This window comes from Phocoena sinus, chromosome 6 (assembly GCF_008692025.1).
Source record: "Phocoena sinus isolate mPhoSin1 chromosome 6, mPhoSin1.pri, whole genome shotgun sequence".
In the NCBI taxonomy this organism is placed as follows: domain Eukaryota; kingdom Metazoa; phylum Chordata; class Mammalia; order Artiodactyla; family Phocoenidae; genus Phocoena; species Phocoena sinus.
Genome location: NC_045768.1, coordinates 90659277 through 90672405, shown reverse-complemented (window position 1 = coordinate 90672405; position 13129 = coordinate 90659277). Strand labels below are relative to the sequence as shown.

General features: G+C 47.9%; 1 protein-coding gene across 2 annotated transcripts in view; it reads right to left on the bottom strand.

Annotated features, from left to right (window-relative positions):
- IPPK (inositol-pentakisphosphate 2-kinase) overlaps positions 1-13129 on the bottom strand; it is a 50359-nt gene that overhangs the window by 12249 nt on the left and 24981 nt on the right. For both annotated transcript variants that reach the window (XM_032636170.1, XM_032636171.1), the window contains 5 exons: positions 12787-12845; positions 12312-12384; positions 8573-8852; positions 6483-6633; positions 5638-5740 (listed from right to left, as the gene is read on the bottom strand). In XM_032636170.1, coding sequence (XP_032492061.1) covers positions 5638-5740; positions 6483-6633; positions 8573-8852; positions 12312-12384; positions 12787-12845 — 666 coding nt within the window. The remainder of the gene's footprint in view (positions 1-5637; positions 5741-6482; positions 6634-8572; positions 8853-12311; positions 12385-12786; positions 12846-13129) is intronic.

Genomic DNA, 13129 nt, shown 5'->3' with positions numbered 1-13129 from the left:
TTTTAAATTGCAAATATTTTACAACAAAGAACATTATCAAAAAAGTGAAAAGGTCTCTGACAGAATATATTTGCAAATCATATATCTGTTAAGGGCTTACTATCCACAATATACAGAATCCCTACAACTCAACAATGAAACAAATAACATAATTTAAAAGTGATCAAAGGACCTGAATAGGTATTTCTCCAAAGAAAATATACAAATGGGCAATAAGCACATTAAAAAATGCTCTTAGTCTTCACAGAAATGCAAATCAAAACCACAATGAGATACCATTTCATACCCACCAGGATGGCTAAAAACAAAAGGGCAGGTAACAAAGTGTTGTCAAAGATATGCAGAAACTGGAAACCTGTACACTGCTGGTGGGAATGTAAAATGGTACAGCCATTTGGAAAACAGTCTGGCAGTTCCTGAAATTCCTGAGCTCCTGAGCTCCACTCCTAGGTATATGCCCAAGAAAAGTAAAAATATGTCCACAGAAAAATTTATACACATATTTATAGCAACATTATTCATAATAGCCAAAAAGTGAAAACAACCCAAATGCTCATCAAACTGATGAATGGATAAACAAAATACAGTATATCTATACAATGGAATATTATTCAGCCATAAAAAGAAATGAAGTATTGATACCTGCTACAATACACATGAACCTTGCAAATATTATGCTAAAGTGCAAGGAGTCAGTCATAAAGGACCACCTATTGAATGATTCCATTCATATGCAATATCTGGAATAGGCAAACCTATAGAGATAAAAATTAGATTAGGGGGCTTCCCTGGTGGCACAGTGGTTAAGAATCCACCTGCCAATGCAGGGGACATGGGTTCTAGCCCTGGTCCAGGAAGATCCCACATGCTGCAAAGCAACTAAGCCCATGTGCCACAACTACTGAGCCTGTGCTCTAGAGCCTGCGAGCCACAACTACTGAGCCCACACACCACAAATACTGAAACCTGCGCTCCTAGAGCCCGTGATCCGCAGCAAGAGAAGCCACCGCAATGAGAAGCCTGTGCACCACAATAAAGAGTAGCCCCCGCTCACCACAACTAGAGAAAGCCCGCGCACAGCAACAAAGACCCAATGCAGCCAAAAATAAATAAATTAATTTTTTAAAGTAGATTAGTAGTTGCTTAGGGCTGTTGGGGATGAGGAGATAAGGAGATGATGGCTAAAGGGTACAGAATTTTTTTTTAGGTGATGAAAATGTTCTAAAATTGACTGTGATGCTGCTTACACATATCTGTGAATATAGTAAAAACCACCAAATTGCATACTTTAAGCAGGTAAATTGTATGGTATGTAACATATCACAATAAAACTTTTATAGGAAAAAGAGGAAAGATCTGAGATATAAGAATGTTAAGCAAAGATATGGGTAAACGTGGTAGATCTAAACAAACACCTGTAAAAAATAATACTGTAAATTGCGATTTTTTAAAAAAAAAACAATAAGACAAATAGAGGGCAGGTAACAAGTTCTGTAAAAGATATGGAGAAACTGGAACCCTGTACACTGCTGGTGGGAATGTAAAATGGTACAGCCATTTTGGAAAACAGTCTGGCAGTTCCTGAAAAAGTTAAACGTAAGTTACCACTTGACCCAGCAGCTCCACTCCTAGGTATACGCCCAAGAAAAGTTATATGACAAAAACTTACATGACAATAACTGCATATAAGTTGGGAGCGATAACTGGAATTAAAGTATCCCAGATGAACTTTTTGGCCAACCCAATATTATGTGTCTGTGTGGCAGGTGTTGGGGTGGGAGTGGGGGTTAAATTATTAATTTTAGTCTTTAAATATGCATGGTCAAATTGAACAAGTAACCAGAAAAATGACAGTAGCAGAATGTCTAACTCCCAAACCAACAGAGAAAAAAATGAATATAAAAACTAACAAGCAAAAGTGAACAGAAGTCAGCAAACTACAGGCCAGGGGCAAAATCCAGCCTGCCACCTGTTTTTGTAAATAAAGGTTTACTAGAACACAGCCATGCTCATTTAAATTTGTCTCTGGCTGCTTCTGAGCTATGATGGCAGAGCTAAGTAGCTACAACAGAGACCAGATGGCCAAAGCCTAAAGCATTTACTCTCTGCCACCCCTGCCTTTTTTTTTTTTAATTTAAATACATGTTATTTTATGACAAAATACTTGCCTTTTTTTTTCTCCCCATTTATATTACAGTTAAAACTATATTACAGGGGTTTCCCTGGTGGCGCAGTGGTTGAGAGTCCGCCTGCCGATGCAGAGGACAGGGGTTCGTGCCCCGGTCCGGGAAGACCCCACATGCCGCAGAGCAGCTGGGCCCGTGAGCCATGGCCGCTAAGCCTGCGCGTCCGGAGCCCGTGCTCCGCAACGGGAGAGGCCACAACAGTGAGAGGCCTGCGTACCGCAAAAAAACAAAAACAAAACAAAACAAAAATCTATATTACAGTTAAGATGTGTTTAGGTAGGTTATATTATCTATGAATTTCATTTCAAGATAGTAAAGGGGGAATTACAGTATTTGCTATAGAAAAAGAGTGTTGGATCTGCTAGGACTGAGAACCATCAGTTTAGGGGTCCAGAGATCATGTAAAAGCAGAACTTGGAAAGAAGCCCTAAACACATTTTGTCAACCCCAAACCAGACGCCCTGGATACACCCTTCTCTACCTTCCAGATAAGACTCCTGTGCCTTGCCCATAGCAATCACCGTATGGGCCCTTGCAGCCCATTCCAAGCCACCGTGCACCAGTATCAGTTTTCTAGATTGGGATGAGAGCTGTGATGTCTGGCCCTTTATAGAAAAAGTTTGCTGACTCCCATTACAGAATACTAAACGATAGTCAGAAAGCAAGAAATACGCTGGGCTGCAGTTTCCTGAGCTTCGAAATAAATATAATATTCGCACCTCTCTCATTTCATCAGAGGTACAAAGCTCAATTAGATAAACAGTATTCATGAAAGAACTTTCAATAGTCTGTAGCCTAGGAATATTCTCAACCTGCTCCCCCAGCTTCAGCTTCACTTCCACCTTCTTCAGATTCCAACTAACAGAACCTAAATCCCTAAAACAAAAAAAGAGGCAGACCCTTATATTCCAACACAGACAGACTTCAAGCCATGTTAGGTTAAATGCAAGCTAGTGAAGAACACGTATAATGTGGATAATCCCCCAAATGGTATGAGTGAGTGTGTGTGTGAGTGTTAGTGTGAAGTTCTGAAAAGATACATACTGTTAACAGTGGACACCTATTGCTTGGGCAGGAATAACGTCACATTTTTTTTTTTTTTTTTTTTTGCGGTATGCGGGCCTCTCACTGCTGTGGCCTCTCCCGTTGTGGAGCACAGGCTCCAGACGCGCAGGCTCAGCGGCCATGGCTCACGGGCCCAGCCGCTCCGCGGCCTGTGGAATATTCCCGGACAATATACTCACTGCTTGAATCTTTTTCATTAAATTATTTGTTTTGAGATAATTGTAGGTTCACATGCAGGTGATCCTGAGTGCCCTTTACCCAGTCTCCCCCAATAGTGACATCTTGCAAAACTATATAGTATAATAATCACAGCCAGGATAGTGACATTGATACACTCCATGATCTTATTCCAATCTCCCAAGTTTTACATGTAGTCCTGTGTGCTGTGCATTTTATCACACATGTAGGTTCATGCATCTGCCACCACAGTTAAAATACAGAGCAGTTCCATCACCAGAAGATCCCTCTTTGTTGACCTTTTATAACCACACCCGCTTCCTTCCACCTCCTCTCCATCCCACAGCAACCATTCATCTTTGTCATTTCAAGAATGTCATTTAAACAGAATCATAGTGTGTGATCTTTTGGGACTGGCTTTTGTCACTCAGCACATTTCTCTGAAGATTCACCCAGGTTGTTGTGTCTATTGAGATTTCGTTCCTTTTTACTGCTCAACAGTTCCAGTTTATGTAACCTGTTGTAGGCCACCTGTTGACAGACACTTGAGTTATACCCAGCTTCTAGCTATCACAAATAAAGCTGCTATGAACACTCCTGTACAGGGTTTTGGGTGAGCCTGAGTCTTCCCTTCTCTGTGACAAATGCCCAGGAGTGCAGGTGCTGGGTTATAGGGCACATGCATGTTTAGCTCTGCAAATCTAGTTTCTCTGCACCAGCATTCAGTGTTATTTCAATGTTACTATTTTAGTCATTCTGATAGTTGTGTAATGATTGCTTGAATCTCTTATAAGATTATGTTTACATATGAGGTTTAAAAATTGCAATAAAATTAAAAAGTAATCCATGCTTATTTATCACAATTTTGAAAAATATAGAAATGTGTAAAAAAGGAAGCAAAGTCCTATGCTTCTTCTCTTGAAAAATGGAATACTGATACTTATTACTAAATCAATGTACCCAAGTTGCAGACAATGCAGGGCAGTCCGTCACTTTATTCCGATAGAGGCCCCCTTTTGGGTCTCTCCCCACCTTGAGGACAGCTCTATGCCCAAGCACCTCAGCTAATTCCCTCAGGGCCCTTGGCTTTGGAGGGGACCTCCTCAAAAGCCCAACAGCTGCAGAAGAGGGAGCACCCAACCTGGGAGGGAGGGAGCACCCACCCAAGGACAAGAGTGAGGACTCTTAACAAGTGAGAACCACAGACACATTGTCAGGACCAGGACAGTTAAACTAAGGGCTCCAGGGCAGCTGCCCAGAGGATGTAGAGAAGGAGGTCATTCTGTTTTGTTCCTACCTTTTTGTCACTTTGCTCCCACTAGAACAGTGTTCCTTAACCATTTTAGCAAAACCTTTGACAGCCCAATGAAACCTATGGATCCCTCTCAGAATAACATTTTTAAATGCAGAAAATAAAAAATAGAGGCTTGACCATGTCAAATACTGAACTATTTTTTAAAACAAATATATTATGTAGTATTACATAACAAAATCTCAGGAGTGAAGAATATAAAGATATCATGAGATATCTGTAGCAACTACAGTGTGATATTAAAAGGTCTGATTTCTCTAAATGGCAAAGTTGGGGGTCCTGCTGACCACACAGTGGTTGTTGCCACATTCGTAATGGAAGGAAACACTAATTTCAATCAGAGGTTAGTGAAAACAAAGATGTAATTTTTTTCCTATCCAAGTTCATGGAGCCCCTGAATTCCGATTTTACAGAACCGGAAAGAATGGGATGAGGCCTCTTCCCTAAGAGATTCTCCCAGGGTGCCCCTTGGCCTGAGGTATGGGGAGGAAGGAAGCCAGCCACACACAACCACAGGTGGGGTCCGGGCCTAGAGTCCCACTGAGGGCTGTAAGGAGAGGAATGGTTGGCGCTAGCCTGTTCTAAGGCTGCTAAGAAGGAAGCACAGAGCAGTGGCCTCAGGTCCTGGACCCCAGTACAGGGAGGGTGGAGAGAGGGCTGGGCCCAGGGTGGCCTGGAGCCAAGTGAACACAGGGAAATCCTTCCTAGAAGCTAAAGTAACGTTATTACCACCCGGCCCAGTCCATCTGGGGGAAACTTTAGCCACGTTTTTTTAATCCCCAATTTTTCTGCTTTAACCATCAGGGGTAGGTACTGGGAAACACTTCTTAGGAAAACCCCCAGTTAGTGTTAAGTGCCTAAGAAGCATGCAGTGTGTTTCTGGAAGGATCTACCCACCTTTGTCAGTGCAAAAGCCACTGTGCCATCATCCTCAGTGGAAAGATCAAGCAGCCTCTGGTAAAATGCTTCATCATAAGGCCCATCTATTTGCAATGTTTTTCTGAAGGACAAAGCACAAAAAAACAGGATAACAAAGCTGCCTGGAAATCATTTGTTAAACTGTTAGCAGTTTAAGAATCATACATCTGGTTTTAAAGAACATTAATGGATTCATCTCTTCCTAATGCTAAACTTCGTTATGAAGCATCTTGCAAGACCAGAACCAGGAGAGCCAAGGCTGACCGTCTCTTGTTTATGACAAATGGTGTCCAGGTAAGAGATGCTAGTGAAGGGGTGCTAGGGAGGAAGCGAAGCCAGGCCTGGGCAATGGCCCCAGCCTCCACCACATGCCACAGGTGTGGACCCTAGCAACCCCCATCAAGATGGCCAGGAGATGGACAAGGCAGTGCCTGAAGGCCAAAGCCCAGCGGTGGCTGGGTGAGCACGGCTCACTGGCTGTGGAGCAGCACTGCCCCCTGCAGGCTCAGCCCAACTCAGGACATGGAGCTGCCTAATGCAGGGTTGTCAGGTTCACAAGATGTGCTTTTCCTTTCTAGAAATGGGCAAATGACCACTGATCTGACAGGACCCTGGTCCTCCTTCACATGGCACTGAATCTCTGGGCCGAGCCTGGCATCTGGGGGCAGGGAGGGGAGGTAGCTGGGGTGAGTCATCCTCCTGGGAGGCCAATGCTGTCCTCCCACTGGGCCGACCTGCTCCCCTCATCCCCATCTTTCCCTCAGGGCTGCTGGGGCCCCATGGGGGCCCAGAAAGGGCAGGGGAGCCCTGGACCTGGGCCTCACCTCTCCTCAGGAAACTCCTCCAGGTACCGCTCAACCCGCCGGTACAGAGGGTAGAGGCCTTCGATGTCCAGCAGGTCCAACATCTGCACCTGGAGGGTTTTGTACAGAAGACAGCCCTTCGGTAACCCTGAGCGCTCCGGGGTGTTTTTTCCTACCAAGAACATCAGGGGAAAATGAGAGGTTTACTGTCAAGGACTAAAGAAGGTGGCGGGCACAGGCCGCACCCTGCCTCACGGAGCTGCTGGGGCTGGGACAAGCAGACGTTCAGGACCAGGCACAAAAGAAAGGCAGGTGACCCACACCTCACTCTGTGCCTCTCCTTCCTTTCAACATCCTTCAACCTCCATCACACCAGCCCAGATCTGAGTTTAGAGAGATGACCCTCAGTCTAAATAAGACAAGACACAAAATTTAAAACGACCATGTTGACATCTCCAAAACTGCAAGACTGCATCTGTGAAGCCCAGAGCCACAGCCCGTACTGAGAGACAAGTGACCACACTGAGCAGGGAGCTGTCATGGCAGGGATGGTGCGGAAACAAGGTCCATTCCACACTCGAGCATTCTCGGGACCCTGCCATGCACCGGGGGTCTCGAGGGCTGGGGAGACAGAGTCCCAGCCCATTTATCCCACCCTTTAAAGAAACAGCCATGTCCTATGAACAAACAAATATATGAGTATGGGTCCAAGTCACAGGGAGCAGCTGTGGCCATGTGCAGTTCTGACACTCTGACCTCTGACCTCCCCCACCTCTGGCAAAACATGCTCAGTCATGTAAGACAGAGTGAAAGTGCACAGACCCAGCTAGAAGGGATTTGTTAAAATTATAGGCTATTCATACAGTGGAATATCTACCTCATGGTCCATAAAATTTCAAAAAATACAATTGCTGATATAGATACAGATTTATACTGATCAGGCAAAAATATCAGGTTACAAAATAGTATGTAGAACACATTGCACATTCCATGGGTCAGGTTTATGTCTGTGTACATATGCAGGGAAGGTCTGGAAGAAAAGTCCACAGGTGTCAACAATGCCTCAGACCAGTGTCCATCTGTGTGTCCTTCCAAACACGTTCCATCTACTTAAAAGCAGTTAAGTACCCAAATATGGGCATAGGTTTACCAAAATTGTCTGAAATGACTAGGTATCACTTTTGCAACAAGAAAAATACCCACAGAATTCATTTGTACTAAGAAAAATGTGAAATGGGGGACAGAAGAAGGGTGATTTGTGCTTAGGAAGCTGTATGGCAAAACAGTAGCACCTAAAATCCACACAGGAGCAGGGCTACCATCTTCCTATGTCACACCCCCACGGCCATCCTCAGAGGCTCTGAGAACCCACAGGGATCATCAGCACAAAAACTGAATAATTTGAATCTTCCTGGTTGGCCCCTCAAAATAAGTTCCTGGCTATGGCTCCGCATGCCACATACTTGAGTGTGTTGTGGAGCCCGCCAGCAGGCGACCAAAGATGGCAAACGAGGAGGCCATGAACATTCATGGCAAAAACCCAAATCAGTCACCGGATCGCCCTGAAGTCTGGAGGCCCACTGAGTCAAAGTCAGCCCACAGCGAGTCTGTGAGGAATGGGGCCTTGAGAAGGAGGCACCCAGAGCCACAGGTCCCTCACGCCTGAGTTCACAACTTGTCTGCAAACTGCCACCCACTGAGGCCACCCACCTGCCCTAAAGGGCCTTGCACTGTGGGACTGAAACATTCCGGGCCTCAATTCTTCCCATCTAAGAAAAAGGCCAAGGAAAACCTATCCTCAGGGTTGCAATGAGATGGAACAGGACAATGTAGAGAAAACACTCAGCAAACCACAGAGGATGCACAGATGTGTGGGACGATATTTAGGGAAAACCCTATAGCCCAAATATATGCTGCAACTTATAAACCCAGATAAGAGATGAGAAAGGCAGTATCCCCACCTGGGGCTGAGAGACAGGGAGGCCCAGCCTTGGGGAGCCCTGACAAGACTGAGGCTGCTCCCACAGAAGCTCCGTGAGGCCAGGCAGGACCTTCGCAGGCCATGCCACAGGCTCTGCTCCCCCTGCACCCAGCCCACCCACCAGGCCTACCTTGGCAGCGCAGGCTCCTGCTGAAAGGGCTGGCTTCACAGACGGGTGGGCCCCGCAGCCCAGGCCCCGACCTGAGGGTGCCCGCCCGGCCCTTGTCCGAGCCACTCAGTAGCACCCGTGTGATGACACGCACCAGCTCCCGGATCACGGCCCTTGTGCAGTGGGGCCCACTGGCCAGGCCATTGGATGGGAAGAAGAATGGCTTCAGGTGGTGTGCAAGTTCACTCCAGTCAGCCACAGGGCTGCGGGCATCTTTACAACCATAAATCAGCTCACCATTCTTCAGGAAGGGAAAGAAACAGGGAAACGTCAACTCCAACAGGCCGGTAGGAAGACACCTCCGTCCCCATCCACTAGACAGGCCAAAGGACCGGACATTTTACATGCCCCCATTTGGGGTCTCCGCATACTGCAGCCCTCTGGGGAAACCCACCCTCATGTACCATGTCACTGACCAAGAGAAAAATCCCACTGGAACATGAAAAAGGAGAAAAGTTCTCAAGAACCAAAGATCAGAGCCCTGGGCCTGAGATACAAACATTCAGACCAGAACACCTGGGATGTTAGCAAGCTCAAGCAAACTCGGCCCAAAGCACAGACTCCCAAAGGCCCTAGCCTGTTACGCAAGAGGCCAAGTGACACTACTGTGCTACTGAGGGACACACGGTGTCATCTGACCCTGAGCAAACTTCTCAGCCAGTGTGGACATCGGCCGCCAGCATCCCAGAGGGCTTCTGTCCTCTGCGAAAGACTAAGCCAGGCTCCAGCCAGGGTGGGTAAGGCCAACAGCATCACTAGTATAGAAATCTTCATCTTTGAGGCCATCCTGCCTTCTAAAACCAAGTCCAGCAAAGAAATTCCTTATGGCACCAATGTTCCCAGGGCTACATGAAAGGACGCTCGGTGGGTACAACCCTGTGACTTTTACAGGGGTCTGTGGTATCTAGGAGGAAAACCCCTAAGGAAATCCTGGTCCCCACACCCTGGGCATCAGCCAATCCCAGGGGAGTGATGAATCCCTTGCCCCTAGTTTCCTTGTCTGTGAGACAGCGTGGTCAGCAGCCTCCAGGTAGGTCCCCAATGGCCCCCATCCCTTGACACTCATAATCTGTAGTCCTCTCTGCACTGTGGAGGTTTGGTCTGTGTGACTGAGAATACGAGCAGAGCAATAGCATACCCCCAGCAAGATTAAGTTATAAAAGATGCTGTGGCTTCTGTCCTGATGACTCTCTTCTCAGATCACAGCAGCCACACTGAGCAGCCCCGTGGAGTCCCACGTGGCCAGGAACTAAGGCCTTCTGCCAATGGCTGTGGCGGCGCCATCCTAGGAGCAGAGCCCTGGCCCCAGCTGAGCCTTCATATGGGATGCAGCCTCAAGAAGGACCCTGAGCCAGAACCAGCTATGCTGCTCCTTAATTCCTGGCCACAAAAACTGAGATGATAAGTGGCTGTTATGCAGTAGTAGATAATACGATGAGGACGATCCCTGCTCTGCCCCCAGGTGGCAGATGGGGGTCAATTCAACCCAGTGAGAAGTGTGGACTGGACATTCCTCCCTCAGCAAGTCCCCGGGATTCAGCAGCATGATGCCTCCCCTGGGAGCCCCCTGTTAGCACCATCAGAGTTCACAGATGTGGGTGTCCAGGGAGATGGGAACACAACTGTGGCCACTGCTGGCCAAAGGACCAGGGGAAACCAACAAGAGATGCTGACCCTTGAGATGGCCTTACAGAGGGAGGAGGGTGCGCCAGGCAAAGGAAAAGCAGGAGCTCCCAGGAGGAAAGCAGGCCAAGATGAAGTACCAAGCCAAAACCAGTCAACATGGGTTGCAACCAGGAGGTAGGGCCAGAGTTTGGCTTGCGGTCCAGTGCAAGGGCAGCCTTGGCCTACCGTGAAACTCTCTCCTCCAGGCCCATAAGCAGTTGAGTGACCCCTGGACAATAGAAGGTCTCTTCTCCCCAGTGTCTGGAATCCAGGTAGATGGGCATTTTACATATACAAATATGGTTGCTCAAGCACCTCATGTGACATTTGGCAGAGAGCTATCGTCTTGGGCTCTGTGACAACCCCGCATGTCTCCCACACCTCACAAGTGTCCAGTATTAGTGGACAGAGCCACAGACGGAGTCTGTGAACGACATTCGGACAGACAAGGAGAAGGCTCCAACAACAGAAAGCACGGTGGCAGCACCGACCGTGGCCCAGGAAACTTCTCCACACATGGAATTTCACAACAAGGGAAGGCGTGAGCTTCAGAACCAGAGAGCTTGCTCCTGAGGGATGCTGGCACTTGCAATAATGTACTGACTTGCTCCGGGGATTATTTTAAAAAGCCATTCCGTGTCACTTCTTTTAATCCATCTCTTTTGAAACTATTATCTCAACCTCTGGATTTTCTTCCCCCAGCTGAGTTCAACAGAAGCAGCAGATAGCCAGGGTTCTCAGTCCCAGGTCCCAGGCCCCAGGACAGGTCAGCTCATCCAGGGGCCAAGCCAGACTCACCACTCAGCTTAAGTGTGGGCCAGCCTAGGCGGGGGCAGTCAGAAAAGGGTCCATTTAGGACAAAATGCCAGCCTCATTATAGGTTCCAAATAAATCCCCAGATGAAAGGGAACTTATCTTTAGGATTTAAATATACAATTCCTGAAGTCTTTATAAGATTTAGAAATAAAAACTGATTTTAAAATGTCCTCTTTTTCTAGATTTGGGAAGGTGGAGGCAGACAAGGTAAAGTTGATTCACTCTGACCAGATTTTTGAACCATGGGGGGAAGCAAGGCAAGAATAGGCTTCCCTCCGAACTTCTCTGTGCCCACTTCTGAGGGGCATCCAGTGTGCAGAACAGCACTATCCACACGGAGCAGGACACAGAGGGCACAAGGCTGTCCACATCCAACAGCCCTGCTACTCCACACAGATCCAGAGGCTGTGAACCTGGAGCCTGTCACAAACTCTCGCTTATATATCATACTTAATAAGAAGATAACCAGGACGGGGGGCAGTCAGTGGTAAGCAGAAAAGGAGGTGACCAGGGGGATCCCAGGGGACACATTTCCAACACAGGCCACACCAAGCCCTCCTCCAGATCTGGGCCCCTCCTCCCCTCTCCCCGCACCCCCTCTCTCCACACTCCTGTCCCTCAGCCTCTCCTCCTCCTCCCACTAGCAGCAGGCCAGGGGACCATAGGGCCTCAGCAAGTCTGGTCAGGGTGCCGGCAGCAGGTGGCAATGAGGAAGCAGAAGGTACCAGTGCCAGATGGTGAATATTCTGCATGCAGAACCGTTCCCACGATCAGGATGCAGGACTCTGAGAACTCACTAATTGACAAGGAGATCCCCAAATTATAAGTTCCCTAAGTTACTCGGGAGGAAAGGCCACCCTCTAGGATGCCCTGCCCCAGCTCCTGCTCCCATCTCAACCACACAGGCTCCTGGGACACAGTCAGGGCCATCTTTCTCCAAGAACCAGAGTCAGGGTCTATGTGTCAAAGGAGCCCAAGGCCACCCAGTGGTCAAGGAGTCACCATCACACATCCCAGGAGTCCCAGGATGACATGCCCATGAAATGAGGCTTGGAAAAAGGACCCAAAGTATCATGCTAAGCCAGCCCCAGCCCAGATGCCCTCATCTGCAAGGTCACAGAGCCCTGTAAGGGACCAAAGCACCATGGGTTCATCCAGCTCAGTTCAGACACCAACAGGCTCCACCCTAAAAGTGCCATAAGACAGAAGCAGCTCTTACCTTAAAGATCTTTAAGTTGTTCTGTGCCTCCTGTAACAAGCTTTTCAAAGCAAAGTACATTCTCTGTTTATTTCTGAAAAGAGAAAGTATTATTGACAGAATTAAAGCAGACTTTGCATTCACCTGCCCGTGGCTCAGGGGACATGCCCAAGAGCTGCCACTCGAGGTCTCTGAGCTTTGCAGATTAAGGAGCTGCATTCTCCCCAGCCCTACTCACAGAGGCACCCCCATCCCTGCCCCTAATCCCCACCCTGCTCTCTGCCCCTTCCTCTGGCAATACCTTCCCAGCCACTGGCTCCCACAGGTAATCTGCAGGAACCTATGGAGGCAACACTGACCCTAGGCAAGAACCCTGGGCCCTGCCCAGGGCCCTGGCTATCTGCAGTCAAGTAGCCCCCATTTCACAGAATGCGGCCCACTCCCAACCCCCGCCAAGAAAGGCAGCACTAGGGACAAAGGAGAAGTGTTCGCTTACCCTGAGTAGAGATCAAGGGGACAATATTTACTTATCTGCTTCCACTTCCCAGTTGCTACCTGTTAAGAAACCACCACATGGTATCAATGAGTGGACTGGGGGAGCACTCCAACTCTAACACACAAAACAGCCCAAGTGACTGTGAGATGACCAAGGCAGCTGAAGGGCCCAGCAGATGACACCACCTCCAAGTGCACATCACTAGCTGGGGCAGGGGGCTTGACTGTGACCCCAGGAAATTTCGGCCCTCCTCTGAGAGCCTCACGTAGCTGCCAGCCCCTCCACATGAGCAGAGAAGTGGCAGCAAGCACCTTTATAAAATGACATGGCTGAATTTTGGTAA